At 44.0% G+C, this 21,931-nt stretch overlaps 1 protein-coding gene across 4 annotated transcripts in view; it reads left to right on the top strand.

Annotated features, from left to right (window-relative positions):
- The window catches only part of mocs1 (molybdenum cofactor synthesis 1), a 30,835-nt gene extending 27,062 nt beyond the window's left edge, over nucleotides 1-3,773 (top strand). For 2 of the 4 annotated variants that reach the window (XM_080012834.1, XM_080012835.1), the window contains exons 10-11: nucleotides 541-588; nucleotides 1,635-3,773. In XM_080012834.1, coding sequence (XP_079868960.1) covers nucleotides 541-588; nucleotides 1,635-2,527 — 941 coding nt within the window. In that variant the 3' untranslated portion in view covers nucleotides 2,528-3,773. Of the gene's footprint in view, nucleotides 1-540; nucleotides 608-1,634 lie in introns of all 4 variants that reach the window. The other 2 variants (XM_080012837.1, XM_080012836.1) reach the window with 2 other exon arrangements.
- The last annotated feature ends 18,158 nt before the right edge of the window (nucleotides 3,774-21,931 follow it).

The following is a 21,931-nucleotide window of genomic DNA, read 5'->3' as shown; positions in this document are numbered from 1 at the left end:
TGGGCCAGCCTATTTAAGTAGCCAATCCCTCTTGCCCAACGTGCCTTGCTGCCTGCTTTGCTGCCTGCTTTGCTTGCCTGTTGGGCTCTACTCTTCTATCCGGTGGATAGACGTCTATCCAAGCTCATTAAGTACGCCTATGTTTTCATCTCGCTGGGAGTTATGACCGCAGAGCCTCGATGCCAAATCTCAAATGATGATAAATAAATAAAAATAATTTCAAATTAAATCCAACAGTTGTCCGTCAGAACTCACTTTAAGGCGACAGAGATGAAGCAGGTTCGTTTTGAAAGACCATCATCTTAGATTTATTTTCTCCATATTGACTCATTCGTTTGACTAGATGAGCATCAATTTATTCGTTATGTACTTATTCATGTTGTCACAATGTTGTTAAAGGTCTACATTGGAGGTAATGGTCAATCATGAGCACTTTACTTGAGATGGAGGCTAACCCCCCTGGTTTGAATGGAATGGAAGACCTGTTGAGTTTAATGAAGTGCAGTTTCCCATGATTGCTTCCCCTCTTTCTCCCGGTAGGAATGTTTAAAATCTCCCAGATGAAGAACAGGCCCATGATCCTCATCGGTGGGTGACGTGGCTGTACGTACGTACACACAGGCGGTCTCCTTTAACTGCCTCAAATATCGGCTTTTTGGCGTCTAATTGTCACTTACGTTTGTCTTGAAGGCCGTTTCTACCGTGTCTTTTCTCCCTCTATCAGTGGTGTTCAACCGGGGCTCCGTGACCCCTGGAGGTTCTGCAGAGGTGCTGCAGGGGGTCCGCTTTTTTTTTCCTTTTTTTTTTATGTCAAAATTATATCGTAAAAATGTTAAAATGGATTTTAGAAAAAACATTAATATTGAGTCGACTCCAACCATTAACACTAGAACAGTGGCATTTTTATTTTATTTCAGTGATCAGCTAAATAACTGGCGCATGGCTCAACTTCAATAGAAACACTTGGTAAATGGTTTGTGTTTTGATATTAAACAGCCAAAAAAACCTGATTTTTGGAAAAAAAAAGAAAAATTTACAGAGAGAGGGTGGATTTTTCCATGACCAGGTCTAGATCAAAAAAATAAATAAAAACACTGTACTTATAGTAGTCAAACCTGGACTAAATTATAATTAAAAGCATTTCAAACTCTATTTCAGATTTGTGAAAACTTTATTATATTTGTGAAAACAAGAAGGTAGATTTCAATGTATTTTTATAATTGAACTAAACAAATGGAAATTAATCAAAACCTAAAACAAAAACACTGGAACCGTAAGCAGTTTATAAAAAGGTTAATAAGGCATTATAAATGTGTTCATTATAGGCCAGCTTTTAAATGTAACACTAAACCTTAATACAAAAAAATCTAGGGGGGGCCCCTGCTCTGTTTCTGTATCCACCAAGGGGTCCTTGGGCTGATAAAGGTTGAAGACCCCTGCCCTATTTAGACTGTAGCCTGTCCAAATTGAGCGATTCCAGCCTTTCCTATAAATGCCCAGGTCTCAACCCTCTGCTTCATCAGTTACATAGCCATGCCTCTCCATGAATTTCAGTCATCCCTACTGTTGCCAATCTCACCTTTTTGTCTCAGCAGGGGCTAGGTCCCATCGAGATTTTGTTTTGTGCCTTCCAGACTGCACCGGTTTGACTGCTGGGGCCGCTGGCGGAACCCTCAGGGGTCCGAAGCACAATACGAAGAAACAAACCCCCAGCAGGCCCGACGGCGTTCGAACGGAAGCCCCGCTCCATCCTTACGACTCCCCTGATAGACGTCCTTCAACCCGCCGTCATGATCCGGCGGCAAATTTCGCAGCACGCACAAGAACAATCACAGGCCATCTCAGGTACACGCAGCCCCGGGGTCCACATCCAACCAGCCACTCAGTCAGGACCCTGGGAACCCCTTACTTAAGCACACTAATGGAGAGCTCCAAACCAAGCCCCCTCGAGCGTCACGGCGTCCGGCCGTACCACAGGGAACCCTCCGGCAAAGAAGTGCGCGTTAATGTTACACGGTCTTCCGGCGACCAGGAGGACGAAGATACCGGCGCCGCCCGACTGACGCACACGGACACCCAGGGCCGAGCTGCCATGGTGGACGTGGGCGGGAAGCCGCCCACGCTGCGCACAGCCTCGGCCTGTGCCACTGTCCTCTTGGGCGCCGCTGCCTTCCGCCTGCTGCGCAACAACCAGCTAGCCAAAGGCGACGCGCTGGCCGTGGCGCAGCTGGCCGGCATTATGGCCGCCAAGCGCACATCGTCACTGATTCCGCTTTGCCACCCACTGCCGCTGGACCACGCCGCCGTTGCCTTCGACGCGGACGAGAGCCGGGACGCTGTGGTCGTCACGGCGACCTGCCGCACCACCGGTCGGACCGGCGTGGAGATGGAGGCCCTGACGGCCGCAGCTGTGGCGGCGCTGACGCTCTACGACATGTGCAAGGCATTGAGCCACGACATCAGCATCACCGACGTCCAGCTGGTCGCCAAGACGGGCGGCAAGAGGGACTTCCACCGATCGCCATGACGACCCTCATATGCACACGCTAGTCAGCGCACACATTGTGTCACTACATTAAATGAGCCTTGACGGTAGTTTTCAGCGCTGTTGTGATTTTCAACACACTACTGCCAACGCACGCCGGCAAGTTGCTGGATTGCCTGTTTGCCGTTCTGTTAAAGTCTGCGTTCGCCATTGTTGGTTTCCATCATTTATTACAGTTCACAGCACAACCTCTGAATGCTTTACTAGTGAGAAGCTCACCACTCCGCTGCAGCTTCTCACTGTGCTTCAGTGCAGCCCAATGGGCCCGCCATAAAAACCAGAGAAGAAAGCTAAATTGAAAAAAAGCTTTTGGCTGATTTGCGGAACTGGCAACCTACTATAGATGGACTGCGGCAATTGCAAAAGTGAGATTCAATTCGATTGTGATATAAGAATAAGTCTTGTGGGACGATAATGAGTTTCCCGTTTTCAAAAAGTTTTTGCTTCTGCCCCATTGGACTGCATTGAAGTACAAGGGAGAAGCTGCAGCAGAGCTATGTTTCTCAACAGCAAAGCCTTCAGCGCTGAGGTTGTTCTACGTTGTGAACAGCTATAAATGGCGGGAACCAACGTTTTAATAAGGCCTCCGCTGAAATATAGCCAAACCCCATCTCTTAACCCCTTCCTCGCATCGCCACCAACACCGATCACATGATCTGGATGTTTGCACTTAGTTTGTTTGCTTTATTTGGCTTTTGTCTACGATTGAGTGATTCAATTGCGTCGCCAAAAAATGTTGTTTGATTCATGCCTGATTGAGACTTAAAGGTGTGGCGAGCGACAAGGTTTATCATGCTGTCCGCTTATCTTGTCTTATGCAGGCAAGTGTGAACTTTAACTGTGTGTGTGTGTGTGTGTGTGTGTGTGTGTGTGTGTGTGTGTGTGTGTGTGTGTGTGTGTGTGTGTGTGTGTGTGTGTGTGTGTGTGTGTGTGTGTGTGTGTGTGTGTGTGTGTATGAGATCGTAGCCAGTTCAAGGAATCACCGCAGGTGTGATGTGTTGAGACGTACAGTACCTTGTAGTGTTCATTCGGCCCATCAAGTCCATGACAGGTGTATGTTGTCATTTTGATTTTGTCTGTTTTGTTTCACGTCAAGCAGGTGCTGAAGTTTTCACATCGGTCTTATTTGATGTCGCTTTTTTTTTTTTTTTCCCGCTCAAAATGTCACTGGTATGTGGGTGGATTAATCATAATGACAACCTTGACAATAAACCAGAATTAACAATCAGGTCCGCCTTCTGTCCTGGCGTTTTCTGTGTGGTCGGTCTCATTTCTTCAGGAAAGTTACTGATTCTGCCCGTGTTTCGGAAAAAGTAACTTGCCCGAGCGAATTCCGACTGATGAAGGAAATTGCGCAGTGTTGGTGTCGATCGCCATAAAGCTGGCTTCACACCGAAAGCGTATCCGCATCCGACAGTGGGATCCTCAGCCGCTGGACGGACTGCGTCTTAGTTTCAAATCACAAGATGGCGGGTACTTTGATCAGTTGGATCATTTTCCATCAATGAGAGTTTAAAATCCCCTTTCTATAATGGTTGCAAAGTGTGAACAAGAATAGAAAATACACCATTCACTTACTGTACCTTAAAAGAGATTTATTCATAGTGCATATGGTGACATCCAAGGTTAATGTTAATAAGGTCATTATTCTCAATACTCGACTTATTCACTTAGTTGTAAACCCAGTTCCTTAAAAAAGAAGCTGCACCCTGATCGCTCCCTTCCGAATACCCCCGAATAATGTTAATCAAATTATTCTCTGAACTAAATGTTACATTCATTCACGTAATCATCTTCTTCTTCTTTTATCTCTGAGTGAGCAGCACAAGCGATATATATATATAAATAAATTCAAAGTCTGAGGATAGAAAGGTTCAAGGTTAAAACCATGCATGTATGTATTGTTACTGAATATATTGTCCTCTTAGTCTCATAATGAATCCAATAATTTTGTCCTCATAATTAAGTGTCCGCATAAAAGGGCTTTAATGCTGTTTAAAACAAATTCTGTATGTTTTAATATGCATTTCCTGATTTACTCTCTTGAATCAAAAATGTTACACCTGAGGAACTCTTGAAAACTTCCAAGATCCGAACTAACCTATCGTTTAAATGCTTTTCTAGATTACCCTATTAACCACCGATACTCGTGCGTCGCCACAAGGCGGCAGTACAGGCCAAATAAATGGACAAATTGGAACTGTTGCGAAATGATTTGCAGAAGCCAATTATAGCCTCCATATATACTATGTTGGATACTGTAGGTGTTATATATGTGTATTATGTGTTTTATATATATATATATATATATATATATATATATATATATATAGATATATATATATATATATATAGATATATATATAGATATGTATATATATATAGATATATGTATATATATAATATTTTTTTTTTATTTGAATATACATTTTAATTTAGGGATATGGACAGAATCTCAATTTAATTGTCACACAAATGCAGATATAAAAGAAAACAAGTCATCAGGGACTCACTGTCGTTGATTCGCGCCGTTATAATGGTGCACACTCCTCAATGTCAATGGGGACATTTGCTTTCTTCTCCCACTCCTTCCTCTTGCCATTTTCACCACTCATTAAAGAAGAGTGATGGCTTCCACAGATGCATGACACACTCAAGGGAGAGACACACACACACACACACACACACACACACACACACACACACACACACACACACCCACACACACACACACACACACACACACACACACATCAGGTACAACGGTTAAACCAGAACAAGAACCTGGCAAGTATGGGAGCAATTACCTGGAGGCCACATGGATCGACTCTTGGGTGAGGTCCTAGACACGTGTGTACACACGCACACACACACACACATACACATACACACACACACACACAAAGTCACCACTTGGATAGAAAAACGAGTACACACGCACACACATTCTTGTACTGGTCCAAAAGTGAGGACCGGCTAAATACACCTGGTAAGTAAGGACCCATGCTCCTGGTGCACTGCTAAACCAAATAAATTGTCAATTCGAAGACCATTCCTCACAAGTATAGGAAAACAAACACACACACAGTCGCCACTAAGATACACACAGAGTCCTCGTGGGGACTGTGTGTGTGTGTGTGTGTGTGTGTGTGTTACTAGTGAGGACCGGTCTCTGAATTGACTATTTCCTTGGTTTACACACATGGTTAAAGCCCTGTCGCGACCAACTGTCTTCAAAGAGGGTCCATCAAAAGCGTGTGCTATTCTACCGACAAATTCATATTCCATTAAGGTAATTGTGTCATTACAGGATGTGTATGACAGAGCTTTACTGCCAAAGTATAGTTCATATTATTTTTTAGGTTTCCAACACCGAGTTATCCTTATTCCTGATCTTATATTGCCGCTAAACGTAGACCCCCCGTCTCCAAAAAAAAGGTACGTCAGTCCATAGCAGGGTCACACATGGTGTCCACACATGGGCAATTATTGGTCTCAGATGAGTCCAACCTGCATGTTTTAGGATGTGGGAGGAAATGAGGAGGAAACACAGGTAAAAAAAAAAGGCAAGAATATTCAGAAATGGAGTCCCCAATGTAACTTTTACGCCCGTTTCTGCTCTGTGAAAGAGCAACAGACAACCTCTTTGCATTCACCTCTCATTATGATGTTAAAGTACCTGTGAAGTGAAAATAAATGTGTTCTGAGTTTGTCACACCACAGAAAATGTGTTCTTAACCACCCAGCCAAACGACAAAAAAAAATTGCAAAGTATATCAAATTAAGTTTAATAAATTGTGGAAAAGTTCCCTCTGATCTGAGGGACGTTGGGGACGTGTCCACTGAAGACGTGGAAACCACGACTGGCTGCGTTAACCGTGTAATATTATGTAAACGTTCACATTGGAGTAACGTCATGTTTAAATGTTCTGCTGAACCCCGTCCTCTGTGCCTTGTCCCCTCAGAGCGCTGTCCGGCTGCGGGACTCCGTACTCTCTGGGGCCCCCTGCTGGCTCCTCCGGGAGGGGTCTTTTAAAATAACTTTTGGCTTGGTTCACATCCTCACTTCACATCCGCGTCCTCCCTGAATAATGCCTCTTACTCCAGGTGTTTATTCCTGAAACAGCGTTTTATCCCAAACTCCAGGCTGTGTAGCGTAGCTCAGCTTGTCTCACCGCGGATGCTCCGCTTCCGACCTGGTGTTTGTATGGCGTTGGGGGGCGGGGCCAATGCAACGGATGACCTCGCGTGCGTCATCGGGTCATGATTCAGTCCTGCCCAAAGAATCCAGAGCAGAAACTGTCAACAAACAGTTTAACGCTCTAACTCCACAACTCAGTACTGCACCGTTCAGTGTTTTCCACATGTTTTCAGCAATTACTTTCTAACATTTACAGTGTGTTTAAAAACAAATCACTGAATTCACTTTGCAGGGACTTTAATGTTGATTGCACAGTGTAATGGTTATAGAATAATCACACCAATGACAGCGTTTAGATTGCTTCCCTATAAGCCTCTATATCACTATGCACTCGGACTTCCACCGGGTACGATCTCCCGGGAAAATGATGGATTTACGGCAGTGCGAGACAGAAAGTGCGTCAACCAATGCACAAGCATTAGTGGAAACGGCGGACGGAGAAATCTACTCCATGCAGATCATAAACCCTTGAATATAAAAAGTACTCACCGAAATCGGTTGAGGAATATAAACGTTACAGTACGTTTTATCCAGAAAATAACGCAGCTCCCTGTTCACTTGCATTTGTTTACAGGCCAGTCTTTCTCGTTCCAATATGGCGGCGACGCTGACGTATCACAGCGACGAGCTGAAGCGGTCAATGCAGCGTCTGTGTAAATATGTCTGTGATTGCGCGACAAGAAGAAAGGAAATCAAACTGAAATTGTGACAATTTCAATTTAGCTCTTCAGTGAACATGCTTCTTTCTTCTCTTATTTCCAAAGGGGTGTTGATCATTTACACGCAGCGCTCTGAGGAAGACATGGAGCGATCCAGTTGTCTTTGCAACAGCGATGCAAACAATAAAAAAAAAACAATAATCAAACAATAACAAAACAATAAAACAATAATAAAACAATAATCAAATAATAATGCCACTTGGAAACGCTAGGGCGGGGCAGTTGAAAAGTTGTCTATCGCCCCTTTTCAGCTAAAGCACGAGATGAGACTTTACTGCATAAGATGAAGATGTTAACATTCAGCTGGTGCTTATATTTTGTATTCATTGGGCGCAGTGGTGAGGTTTTTAAATGTCCATTTCTCCGGCGTCATTGTCTTAAACTGGAATGTTCGTCTGATGATACTCTTTTCAATCGCATTGTTCAATCAACTGTTTTTCCAACACTTTTTGTCATTCCTTTAGTTAATTATTCCCCTGTTGTTGTCCTGCACTAGTTAAACCCCACCGGATTTTCTTCAAAAAAAAAAAATATATATATATATATATAAAAGACGTTTTTTTCCAGCAGACTTATCTAGAAAGGTAGCCTACAAAAAACAATTAAAGGTAATCTCAGCAAGCTTCATGAGTATCACTGCTCGAGAGGTTTTTGAAAGGACTGACCCACATCGGGTTCTTTGCAGATCCCCGAAATGGTTCTCCCATGGCGTTGCCCTGGACAACCCTAACTGGTTGTAGCCTTTAACTTCCTTCTTCTTAAGGTTGCAGAGGCCACGTGGGAGGAATCTGCTCTTTATGCTTAAGTGATAAGATGAGATAACACAAGGCTTTATAATATAAGGGGAAATTCAGGCGTTGGCCCTCATCCAGTAATATTTTTCATTAATCGAGTGAAGCGTTAGTTTGACGATATGCCTCTTCGCAACATCGTTCAATCAGTGGATTTCCCACGCATTTTCCCGTTCCTTAAGTGAATCATTTCCCATTTTTTGTTTCGTATTTGTAAAGATCCTGACGGGTTTTCTTTGTCTTTGGAATGTTTGTAGAATCTTGCATTTTTCCGCCAGAACTAGAGTATCTAGAAAGGTTGCCCACATCGAACCAATTTCAGGTCCCAATTTTACGTCCCTTGCCTCCATCAAGCCATTTTTTTGCATTTTAAAATAGGCCGTCTAGTAATATCTTATTAAGGAATGAAAAGCATGACGTATGCAATAAGTGTAATGTATTATTATTACCATACCATATTAAAATTTTTTATTATCATTGCAACCACAAATGTATTATGTATAATTATGCATAAATGATGTACAAATGTATAAGGACAGATGGAGAAGTCAAACTGGAGGTTACGTAAAGGAAGCGACGAGCCCACTCTACTGCGGGATATCGAACTTACATTAAGTTAAATGGGTTAAATAAAAACCATGGATTGATATAAAAGCTGTTTTCTCTATTTACTAATTGCTTGGAGGCCGTTTGGTGCTTGTAGCATAGAAACCGAGGGAGGACACGGTGGCCTCGCGTGGCGCGGTGGGTCCGGTGATAAGCTGCGGCTCCTGGTTGTTACATATATACGGTAATGATACAATTGAATATGAATAATAATAATGATATGAATAAGAAGTGATAAAGTTGCCAGTAGAAACCAGGTGATCAGCCGTTGATCGCTCACTTACCAGATCATTGATCACCACCAGGAAACAGATCTCTATAGGTGCGCTCTCTCTCGAAGCTTCCTAGGTCCATGTGTCTAATGGGAAATTGAGTCGTTTACCGCAGACGATGTCTCAGACGAAGTTCATTGAAATACCCTTTTAGAATTTTTTTTATTACATTTCAAATAACACTTTAGAGATCCAGGTGTTGAGTATCACTGCCCTGGAGCAAGGCATCAAGAACAGGTTTTTTAAAGGACTGACCCACATCACGTTCTTTGTGGATTACTGAAATGGTTCTCCTAGGGCATTACGCTAAAGAACCTTCAATGGTTGTAGCCTTTAACTTTACTTCTTCTTCTTCTTAAGGTTTTAGGCCTAGAGGCCACATTGTCCCAGTCTTTGATGAGGTCCCTCACAGCTGGTGTGTGTGTGTGTGTGTGTGTGTGTGTGTGTGTGTGTGTGTGCGTGCGTGTGCGTGCGTGTGCACTCTCGAACACATATGGACACATACACAGCATTCATTCATTCACACACACACACACACACACACACACACACACACACAGAGACTGCTGTAGTGCACGTGGGCAAATATTTACACTTTCCCCCCAGCGATCCTTCTTCCACAGTATACTCACCTTTCCAAGTGATCCACGTCCTCCTCTGTGGGCGTTCGCTGATCAAAGTGCTGATTCTTCCAACCCCACTTGCAATTAGCTCGGAGCCCGCTTTTGTCCAAATAAACCCCAAATGGAGTATCTGAAAAGATTTTTCTAATCAATCCCTAATCCTAAATGAAGGAAAGGAACATTTATGTGTTGGCCGCTGGGATTAGTGTATATAACAAATACCATTTATACCTTACGCTGAAAACGCCTTCACGTTGACACATTTCCAAGGACTGGTTCTGATTTTTTTTACATAAATCTTTGGGGGAATTTTTTTTTTTTTTTTACATTTTCCCTCATAGCAATGAACAAAAATTAAATAGCTTTTTCATAAATTACATTAATTTATTGACTCGGACAATTATCCACATGGGCGAATATGCACAAAATTTGCAACCGCCTCGACCTTGGATAGTTTCCACCGTGAACAGAAACGGAGAAAAGGAATCGTTCAGGATTTTGAATGTATTATATTATGGGTTATAATAGGTTTTTACATCAAACCAAACTTTCCTCCCATGCCAGATCTCATGGAAGTGAACTGCGAGTTAAACATTTGTTCGGTTCCGAAAAGCATTAAAAACATCATCTAACGCCACAGGAGACTCAATCTTATACACCGTGAAGGTTGGATTCGACTCAAAATCACATTTACTCTTCAACAAAGTCACTTGAAGGTAATCTGATAATGAGGTTAATTCAAAAAAATAAAATAAATACAAACAAATTCAAATCCAATTTCCTTTCACCTCTCTTAATTTGCTTAAATGGCACGTCTATAATGTAGTTACTTATTATCATAGTATAGGTAAGTATATTCATTAGAATAATTTAGTATTTCATAAATTATATTTGCGGGCATATGTTGGATACAGACACGTCATTTATTAAATAAATAATTTAAATGCATATTTTTAGTTGTGACCTTTTTCTCTGCCCGAGCACACTTTTTTTACGATGAAGCAGCTTATTATTGAAGTGCTTATTATTTTGGCCTCCTAATTGTTAGTGAGCGAGGGTCGCGAACGGTTCGTTCGTAGCGACTCTTTTCAACGACTCAGCAGTTGAGTCACTCTGGCAAAAGAGTGGGTGAGTGAATCTTCCAAGCCACCAGCGGAAAATATTTAACTCTTGTGCATCGTTCACCGGAAGTGCTCCCTCGCTCACCGGCCGTCTGAACCAAATGAGTCGGAAGAATCGAACAACTCCTTTTACCGAGTGGGTTTACTGAGTGAAAAAAGAGTGGAACCTCTCGCTACGATCGCGACAAATAGTCATTACCTTCTGAGCGAAACTCGTTCTGGTGAACGCATAGCCACTGTTCCTGCTGGTAACGATGGATCTGATGAATTAGGTGAATTAGCGCCGTCTTGCAATATTGATCTTGCAACACAAGAGCGAGTTCATTATTTTTTCTGGTGAGCCCTTTTAACTTCCGGCGACCTTTATATCTCTAGTTTGGTGCTCAAAACCCCCTTTCATGCTGTAAAAACGTAGCTGTCAAAGTAAATGCGGCAGCTTTCAAGTCTCTACAGACCTAGTGTAGCAGCGTTTATCAGAAATCATGGATCTGTGTGTGTGTGTGTGGCACGTGCGATTATGTGCAATTCACGGCTGCCTTAGTACACATCGTGCACGGGTGGAGGGTGGAGGGTGGAAGAAACACGCTTCGGTGGCTCTCCCTTTCATCCTCCTGGAGGAACGTGGCGATGCAAGCAATTAGCTGGCTGCAAAACAAATTATTCCATGACGATCTGACCTTTGTTTAGGAAGGGGGGGGGGGGGGGGGGGGAGGGGGGAAGACTTTGGCAACAAATCTGTTCTTTACTGAAGGGTTCCACTGTTGAGGGTGGGGTGGTTGGAAGGGTGGCGTTCCAGTGGGGCGTCTCACCTTGCACCCACCCATGGGCTCGCCGAGCCGACAGGAACAGCCTTCGGCGGTTCTGGGGTAAGGACGTAGAGTTGCCTTCCTTCTCCCCCTTCGGCGGCGCTACCTCGGGCTGGAAACCTTCCAAGATCCAATCTGTAGCCATATGGAAGCCATTCCTTTTGTTTGTATTTATTTATTTATTTATTTTACTGTTCTCTGTGGCCCTTCGAGATAAGGCGTCCGGCGCTTGTGCGGTGATGTATTCTTTTTCTTTATGTATTAAATTATATTTGATTATATTTCTGATGGACAAACTTCGATTTATTTTGAAATTATCTAAAAAAAATTGTTTTTCCCCGCATCGTTTGAGTTTGGCCGTCTGGGCTCTGCTGCTTATCACTGCCGGCGAGGTGTGCAGCAAACGCAGGCACACTTCGTGAGCTGGAAATAGAGGAGTGATGAGCTCGAAACCCCACCCTTGAATAGAAGAGTAGAGCCCAACAGGTGGATGAAGGGGAGGAGGCAGAGCAAAGCAGGTAGGGAAGCGGGGATTGGGGCGTGGAAGCATGTGGCGCGGGCAAGTTGTCTGACAGAACTAGCTCCGCAAGCTATGCCTTATTTTCGGTCATATTTGTGCATCTATCTAGTACTAATACTAACACGGAAGCACGTATTCGATTTGAGCGAGTGGCTGAGTTCCCGCTGCGTTAGCCTCTGCCGCGCTTTTATTTTGACGGACGATTCAGTCACTCGGTTGCAGGGCGATGTGTACGCGAAGCAGACATGAACAATTTCCAGAAAACCGCCTACCTTAGTTCATCTAAAACAATGAAGGAATTTCTCCTTTTTTTACCTTTAATACAGGAAGTAAAACACAACAAGCACGCACACACACACACACACACACACACACACACACACATACACACACACACACACACACACACACACACACACACACACACACACACACACACACACACAATGCACACATCGTGTATATTCCACTTCTCTTTGGCTGAGAGAAGGAAGCGAAGAGGAACTTTCATTTAAAAGAGAAACAGCCCCGACATCTGGAAGCTCTTTCCACCCTCTCGACCTCGTCCCCAACCCCACTCCTTCCTCTGCGCGCACCCCACACCCCCACCCCCAGCACCACCCACCACCACCACCCCACCTCCGCCTGTGTCTCACTCCAGATCATCCAGAGCTATGTCTGGAAAGAGTTAAGTGTGTGTACCTGTGTGTGTGTGTGTGTGTGTGTGTGTGTGTGTGTGTGTGTGTGTGTGTGTGTGTGTGTGTGTGTGTGTGTGTGTGTGTGTGTGTGTGTGTGTGTGTGTGAGAGAGTAAAGTTGGGCCTCTCCTTGTAAGCTGGGCTTCTGATATCCTCAGGTCAAAGGAAATTATCCACAATCTCCATAACTGACTGACTAACTCACTGACTGACAGACTGGTTGGCTGAATGAATGGCTGACCGTCTGGCTGACTGACTAGTTGCCTGACCGATTGAGTGGCTGACTGACTGACTGACTGGTTGACTGGCTGACTGACTGACTGACTAGTTGACTGACTGACTGGTTGACTGGCTGACTGACTAGTTGACTGACTGACTGGTTGACTGACTGAATGGTTGACTGGCTGACTGGCTGACTGAATGGTGGACTGCCCGACTGAGTGGAGGACTGACTGACTGGATGATTGACTGAGTGAACGACCGACCGACTGGCTGACTGACTATTTCAGTTCACAGAAAACCCCCAAAAAAGCAGACTGAAGAAGGAAGTACTATTGGTAGAAGAACAATGTGGGATTATTCCTCTCTTGGCGAGCGAAGCTATCCAGCACAGCAGCTAATGTCGAGCTTTCAGCAATGAGATATTAAATGTTTTCTACTTACTTTTCATCAAGATGGAATTCCAATAATCTTTTTTGCTTGTAATTTATTCGTATTTTGGAAAGGTTTAAAGTCTGGTTTATATTTCCCAGCGATCAATTGTGCCAGCAATTGTTACCGCATAAACCCCTCAGCAACATTGTCTCTAGTGCCATGGAGGTATTCTTGCAGAGTTAGAAGCTTGTTATGAATAAATATATGGTGTGGTATGGAGACGGTGTGGTTTGAGCAGTCACACCTGTCCTGGCTCTAGGTAATTGGGGCCCAGGATCAGAGTGGCTGCATACCTGTTGCTCGTTGATTGGTCTTGTGAGCAACAGGTAAAACCCCCATCCCCACACACACTCAGGAGAGGAGTCCTTGTCATGACACGTGTCCATCTGCTCCTGGGCTTGTTCCACCTTGCCCACACTCTACAATAAACTTGTGGTTTCAACCACATTGTCAGTGTCTCTGTGCTGGAGGTCTGCCACATATGGACAAATATATTTATTACGCATTGATAAGAGTAGACTTAATAGTAACGAATTCTGGCTACGTGAGCTAGCTAGCTAGCCAGCATGATACATGTTGCAACCCCCAAAATAGGCCAGAGGACAACAGCGGATGGGTAAATCTTTAAAGTTACAATAAGTTATATTAGCTCATTGCACAAATTGACCACGATATATGGCTTTGCATATGTTATCAACCAATGCTAGTCAGTCCATTGCTATCGCCATGGCTGCTGAGAACTCACGCTTTCAAAACAAGCAGTCCAGTGCGGACTGCCCCTCACCCCTAGACCCGCCAATGACGGCTCAGTCCCTGCCCAACGAACTATACACTTACACGCCCAAACTGGTTTCATTTTAGTTTGCGCAAACATGAACGAACATTCGGCGACCAAAGGACCAACATTGCAAGACCCTTCTGGACCCTTGCAAGACTTAGCCTCCTACTGAGGCTAAGTCTCCTCAAGGAGGAACTGTCATGTTTGGCAACGTTGGTGTAGTTTATATGGCTTCATTTAGCAGTCTCTATCTGTTGCTAATTGTCCAGTGTTACTGATTACGCCTTTGAGCTGCATTACTGAAGATTTTTCAAAATTGCATATATATATGCATATGACCCATGAAGTACCTTCTTCTTAATTTCCCAAGGTCCCCATTGTTGTTTTTTTTAAACTGTAGTGGAACCATGATATTTAAAAGGTCGGATGCATTGTCATATTTGTTGATTATTGAAGGAAGGAAGGAATTCAGCTATTACATCATCTACTGGACAAATCAACCATAAACAGCTCATAAAAGTACAACAGGTCAGGTGCTGTTGATAGAATCTAATTAAAAGTTTAGTCATGCAAACTTCTTGGAACACGCTGCAGACTCACCGACTCACTGTTAGCATTGGACTCTCAAAACCAGACAACACATGGCATTATGATGGCCTTGCGTATCAATACAATGTGCCCTTGAGCCTGTAGGGATTTGTGTCGTAGGTGTAATTTACATCCATCTATGAGGCAGATTTGCGCTGCTGCTATCCCCCCCAAAAAACCTTTGAAGCTCATGGGCTCTCGTCCATGCCTGGCAGTCCAACACTTGTCTTCAAACAAACGCAGGCGTAGGCTCCATTGAAACTCAGCAGGCTTAACAATATAAGGCGTAAATTCACCGTTGTGAAGAAAACCTTGCGGTGCAACCATCTCCAAAGCAGGTTCAGAATAATTTTATTGGACTACATTGTAAAAAGTGTTGCTAGTGGAGATCACCATGGAGAAATGGCAGAAAACCAAGCCCGTGCCAACTTTGGTATCGCGTTACATTTTCGCAAATTCGCCAAATTGACTTGTTTTTCTTATTTACCTCTCGTAAATGTTTTGCCATATTTTTCCGCTAACATACAGCTTGCAAGCACGCGAGTGCACCTAGTTTGTGTGTGTGCGTGTTGTGTCTGCACATGCTGCTCTTGTTTATTTGCTCTTTCTGAGAGTACGACTTGGAAAGCAAATGTGTGTGTGCCGCCAGCGTTGTTTGTGCGTGTCCTCAAGCTGGACTGCGGTTTTGTTTGCTGCGAAATTAGCTGTTGAAAGGCCCCGCGGAGCCATTTCCTTTGTCGGAGGCGGCGGCCGCCGAGACTTCGATCTCCCCGGGGAGCCCTGGTGCGCCAGCAGTTGGGTGAATGAAAGCGCTTTGGAAGAAGGTTCTGGAGTGCGCTTCTCTTCCATCCGCTCGCTTGCTCCGGTGAAAATATATGGAGTCCTTATTGTTTTCAGATGCTCCGTTCACCCCCCGCCCCCAGTTCTTTCCGTTACGTCTCATCACACTTTTAATTTTATATTTTTCTGAAGGAAGAGGAGGCTTTGGGTTTTCTCTCTGCGTTTTCCTGAATCAGTCATCGGGAAAGAATCTTTATTGCAGCTCGAAATGCGATTGCATTGGAGTCAACAAAGTCTGTATAGTGCAGCTGGGAGACCATAAAAATGGACACTCAATGAAAATTGGGGGGGAAACTCCAAAGAAGAGTTCCCGATTATCTCTAGGCGTTTGACAGAACTCTGTCTCACTTCAATCCGTTTTCCTAGATTATGACCAATTGACTAGCCCCAGAGGGCCAAGAATTTGGCGCACGACATTGGCATCAAGTCTCTGGACTAAATGCCAATGTACAGTAGCTTCACCAATGGCCCAGAGACGAACATGTGCTCCAATGGGAAGCACGTGGTGGTGTGAGGAGATCGCCGAGGGAGTTCCCAGATCTCCACTGTTGGTGGTATTTTGACCAATTTTTCATGCTTGGGGGCCAGATTTTTCTACACATCCCCTTCTTGGAGCCCCCATCTGGTCTGGTCTGAATCACAGACTGTAGATGATGCAACATGTACCATGAGGCACGCGGGCCGTTTTCCGCACGTTCCATAGATCTCCGCATGTGTCCGCCATACATATGTACTCGTCTTTCTGTGTCTCTGGGGTCTTAGGTGCACACACTGTACACTCACACACTGTATGTACAGGGGCGTGCATTCCCTCTTCCTGACACACAGCGTGGAAACACTGGGCTGTCCGTCAATAAGTCTTTCGCCGTCAGCTGCGTTTTCCCACAGTGTGCCGACGCAGCTGGCTCGAGGATCTGGGAAAAGGAAAGTTTCGAGAGTGTGTGTGTGTGTGTGTGTGTGTGTGTGTGTGTGTGTGTGTGTGTGTGTGTGTGTGTGTGCGTGTGCGTGTGCCCACGGGTGAGTGCCCACAGGCATGCATGAGTGTGTCAAGTGCTTAGATAAATTACTAATTGCATGTGTGTGTCTAGAGAGAGAGAGAGCGAGAGAGGGAGAGAGAGAGAGAGAGGGAGAGAGAGCAGAATTGGTTGCAAATGTGGAGTTCTCAGATTCCTGAGCACTCCACATTTGTAACCATTTGCTATTGGAGAGTTCCCGATCCCAAAAGGATTATCTCCACAGAGGATACTGGTCGTGAACTTGCTTCTCCGTCCAGATCGCAACAGGTTCTTAAGCCAATTAGGACTTTCCTCATTATTGTTTTGCGTACTTTCGTATTTATAATTTGGAATCTTAAATAAACCCCAATAGTGTTTGACATCTCATCTCCGCATTATGTAAAGGCATTTTGTTGTCACAAAGATATTGCAACTTCATTGTTTTCGACATACGGCATCATGGCTTCTGTTTGGGATTTGAGTGAACAATTGAATGAATTGAAGCCTCCATTTCACTGAAGGTATTAAGATGTCTTAAGACGTTTGCCGCCAAAATACTACAATGTCTCCTTTATGGTGTTCTCTCTCATTCGTGGCGGTGGTGGTCGTTGTCAACATTTCGGCCATTCTATATGGCCATGCAAAATGTGCTTTTGTCCTACTGCCTGGATTCTGCCCTTCACCATGACGCTTACCCGGGGAACTGATGAGAGGAATCCGTGTCCTTCGCTTCCTAAAGGAAGTGATATCTGTTCTTCCCCCAGAAGAGACAAACAAGGGTGTCTACTCTACCTCTACCTCTACCTATGGCATTATTTGAGCTTTACCTGGCATCAACAGGCATCAATATATCATGGTGATGCCCATGAGATCATGTAGGTTAACATAGCAACCACTGACGTTTACTCAATTAGGAATGAACTTAAATGGGAATGAAGGTTGTGTTGATATGGACATTACTATATTACATTCCAAGGACTAACTAACTGTTTTTGTCTGTTTAGCTGTTCTTAATTGGCTAGTGTACTGCAATTAAAACAATAACCATTGGCGAACATGTCCCCCAACACCATTGTCATTATGCCCAATAGTTCATCTATTCTCAACAACACAGTGAGGAAATCTACTGTTTCTAAGTCTCTAAATGTGTCTTTTTTCCGCGAAAACCTCTCATGACCCATGAGCATTGGGTATCCCTAGCACCACCTATAGCAAACCTGGAAAGTCCCTCTCACATGTCTGTGTTTTCAAGGTCTCCTCCATTTTCCCCTCTGGGCTTTTTGTAAGAGTTTTGTCTTTGTCCGTTTGAGGAACTTTAGAGACTCTAACTTCCTTGATTTGCCTCCAGCGGTATTAAGGTGACGGTACACACCGTTCACCTCGGAAAATTCATTTGTTTTGGATCAGGTTGACATATTTCCTATATTGTCATATTGGATTTCTGTGAAGTCTACGGTGAGGTTACAGTCAAAGATGTGTCCAAGAGGAAGGCCAATGGAAAGAAAATGAGGGGAGAGGTAAATTCGAGCTTAATCCCATTCAGATGTTGAATGAAATGAAATTATATTCACAACTTCGGGACCGTACGTCTGCCCCAAGTTTGTGAGACCAGGCTGGGTTGGGACCGGGAGGGCGGGGTGTTCATGGAAGAATCCTCGAAGTCGTCTTCGGAAGGCCCGCCGCGCACAGCGACCCTCGGCGTCCACCTCCCTGCTTCCGGAAATGTTGTCCCCGCTTAAGTAATTCTTACCAGTCCTTTGGCTCCCGCCGCCCTTTGACCCCCAAACCGAAAAGGGGGGGTTGGGGGGCGGACGCAAATAAGGCCAAATGATCCCCCGGGGATCAATAGAACATAATTCCCTCAGTCGTCTTGGCTCCGTCCGTTGGAAGAAAAACAAAAACAGTTGAGTGTCGGGGGGCGTGTCGGAGTCCACTACTCCCTCAGTCTTTGTGCGAGTATATGGATTTTGTGTACATCTATAGTATATATATGTATCTATGAGTGTATATGTACAGTATATCCGTGCACCGCTCAACAGACTAGGTTAAGTTAGGGTTAAGTATTATAGGTTGGGTTCATAGTACTGCTTCAACTTCCAGTCCATCAGCCTTCCGTTGTTTTTTTTTTATGGCGCGGGCCCCGGACCCTTTCCCCCCTCCTGGCAGAACTTCAAACAGACCCCTAATCTTCCCTCCCTCTGTCTCTCTCTCTCTCTCTCTCTCTCTCTCTCTCTCTCTCTCTCTCTCTCTCTCTCTCTCTCTCTCTCGCTCTCTGTCTCGCTCGCTCTTTCGCCCTCTCTCTTTGAAATGTTGTTGAAAGCAGCTCACTGCATACCTACCTCCTCTTCTTTCTCTTCCTTCTTCTTTCCTCTCCTCTCAATTTTTTTCCACTTCGATACATTTTTGAAAATACTAAATCACATCTATCTATCTATCTGTCTGTCTGTCTGTCTGTCTGTCTGGATGATAGATAGATAGATAGATAGATAGATAGATAGATCTGTGCCCAGTTTGGGCTGCTTGTGTGTGCGTGTGCGTGTGTGTGTGTGTTGGGGGGGGCTTTTTGAGTTGCCATTTAAGTTTGAATTTCAGAGCTGATTGCTCGTGCCTGAGTTTACCAAACAAACCTGGCGTCACGGCAACATGGTGCCGCGCACTGTGAACAACGTTCCCTTCCTTTAGATTATTATTTATTTGAACACGTATGACATGGCTTTGAACCACTCTGTAGATTTGACGTTATGTGGACATGGGCACTACCGACACAAATTACAGTTTTCCGAGTTACCGTACAACGCAGCATCACTTCCTGCCGTCTCTCGAGCTGATACGAACTTGGAGTGCTTTCTAATCCACATGAACCAGAGCGTGTGGGCAGCGGCCTTTACCAACAATGGCACCAGAGCTGGTGGAGTAGATAATGAGTGAAGCCAGCTGTTTCCACCAAAAAGGTGCGTCATAGAAAACGCAAACGGGGATGACCACCATCTAAAGAAATCCCCCGGCCATGTCCATATGATCAATGACGTCATGGCAACCCCGGCCGGAGTGGAACAGAGTACCGGCAGCTTGTCAGAAGTGCCGGTACGCAAGACAAAGTCACGGTACACCAAAGAGTAAAAGGTAGAAGTGCCGGTACTACATACCAGTGAGTACCGGCCCACTTCTAGCACTGGATTAAACTAAATGTTGATTATTTTAATGTGGCATGTTAATGATTGGCCAAATCAACAAGGCCCAAATACAATTTTGGCATGAAGCGGGTCAATTTGGTGGGGGGCAGTCGGAGCATTATGTGGGGCAATCCCTCTCCTCCCCCACGCAGAACCACCCCGGTATCTATCTATCTGTCTGTCTGTCTGTGTAAAAGCCTGTCTGTCTGTCTATCTATCTGTCTATCTATCTGTCTATTTGTCTATTTGTCTATCTATCTGTCTGTCTGTCTGTCTGTCTGTCTGTCTGTCTGTCTGTCTTACACTTTGAGGACATAAACAGGCCTACCTGAAATCATCATACTCATTCGTCTTGAAGTATATGACAAAGAGTCGCGTCGTTGCAACTTAATTTCTCTCTCTCTCTCTCCTGTCTCTTGTTTCCACACTATCTCATTCTATATCTCTTTCTGTCTCTTCTTTCCTTCTCTCAACCCTTTGTCATCTTTTGTCATCGAGCTCCTTTCGCCCCAGGCGCGGCATGTCCCGTGACCTCCTTCTCTCGTGTTGGTGAATGACACACACTCACTCTCACCCACACACACACACACACACACACACACAAACAACCCCCCCCCCCCCCACACACACACACACACACACACATATGATACATGTGCACAAGTGACCTCAAACCTTTCACTGGTCATTTGAGTGTCCTCACATTTTTTTTTATTAGAAATAAAATGTGTAAGTACACAGTAATACAGTAATTCATATTTATAATTGATACCCTATATACCCATAACAATAATGTATCCTGTTCATAGCATCATATTCTGCATATTCTGTATATTTTTATATATCTGACTATTTTCTGTTTTCATTTTTTGGGGGGTATTTTTTGGCTACTTATATAGTATCTTTAAAAATTTGTAATTACTTTTTTATTTTTCCTTTTTATTATATTAATCTTATTCTCTAAGCTTTTTTCTATACAAATGGTCCTTAGAGAAATGCGCCAAACCTCACCAGAACAAATTCCTTGTATATGTAAATGTGCCACTTTTGGGTGCAGGGTGTGTCATGGTGATACATGGAAAAGTAAGAGAGTGTGAGGGATGGATAGATTTCCAAAGCGGGATTCCTTTTACATGATTTCCCTTTATGAAGAACCACAAATATGTGTGTTTTTGTTTTGTCCTAGTACTAATCTGATATATGCGTCTATGCTTATGTTATGCGTAAATGATATCAAAAAATGATGAAAATAATGAAAAATGCTATCATTTTACATAAAGGGAGCCCTAAAGTCACCACAAATATGTGTCTAGACATGTGTGTGCGTGTTTATACCCCCTAAGAATCGTGTTTGGTTTTCTCTCTTATGCTGGAGAATGGACAAACACGTTTATTCCATTTCTTCAGCGGTTTGAAAATCTTAAAATTGTGAATTTTCTGGCCGAAGGGTTCACGTAGCAAACATAGTTCCGGTGATCGCCGCTTGGGGCCAGTGTAATCAATCATTCTCTCGGAGCAACCTCCAAGACGCAAGATTTGGATCGTCAAAGGCACGCAGACAACCAGGGTGCAATACTGAGTCATGTGTAGTGAGGAATGATGAGAAAAACAAAACATTTAAGCAATATCAGCAAAAAAAAAAAAAATACATATAAATATAATCGGCAAAAATAAGAGCAAAGAATAAACATAACCAGAAATTGGGCAATTTACCTACATTGACTTGACCTGACTTTTCCCCTGGAAGCTGCCTCGTTTAAAAGCAGGACAAGTGACCCCAACACACGGGCTTAGACACACGCGTCATTACAGTAAGCCAACCCAATGCGATGTATTATTATTACTATCATTATAAGCCATGTCATATAAACCAATGCGTAATCAATAGGATAAAAAAAAAAAAAAAAAAAAAAAAAAAGCCGCCCTTCCTTACGTCACCGTGCGTGTGTACGCGTTTTGGAGGTTGGTGGTGGCGCGCGCAGTGCCATACAGCTCCCCAAAAC

Source organism: Zeus faber, assembly GCF_960531495.2.
Source record: "Zeus faber genome assembly, chromosome: 13".
NCBI lineage: Eukaryota > Metazoa > Chordata > Actinopteri > Zeiformes > Zeidae > Zeus > Zeus faber.
This window is presented reverse-complemented; position numbering and strand designations above follow the sequence as displayed.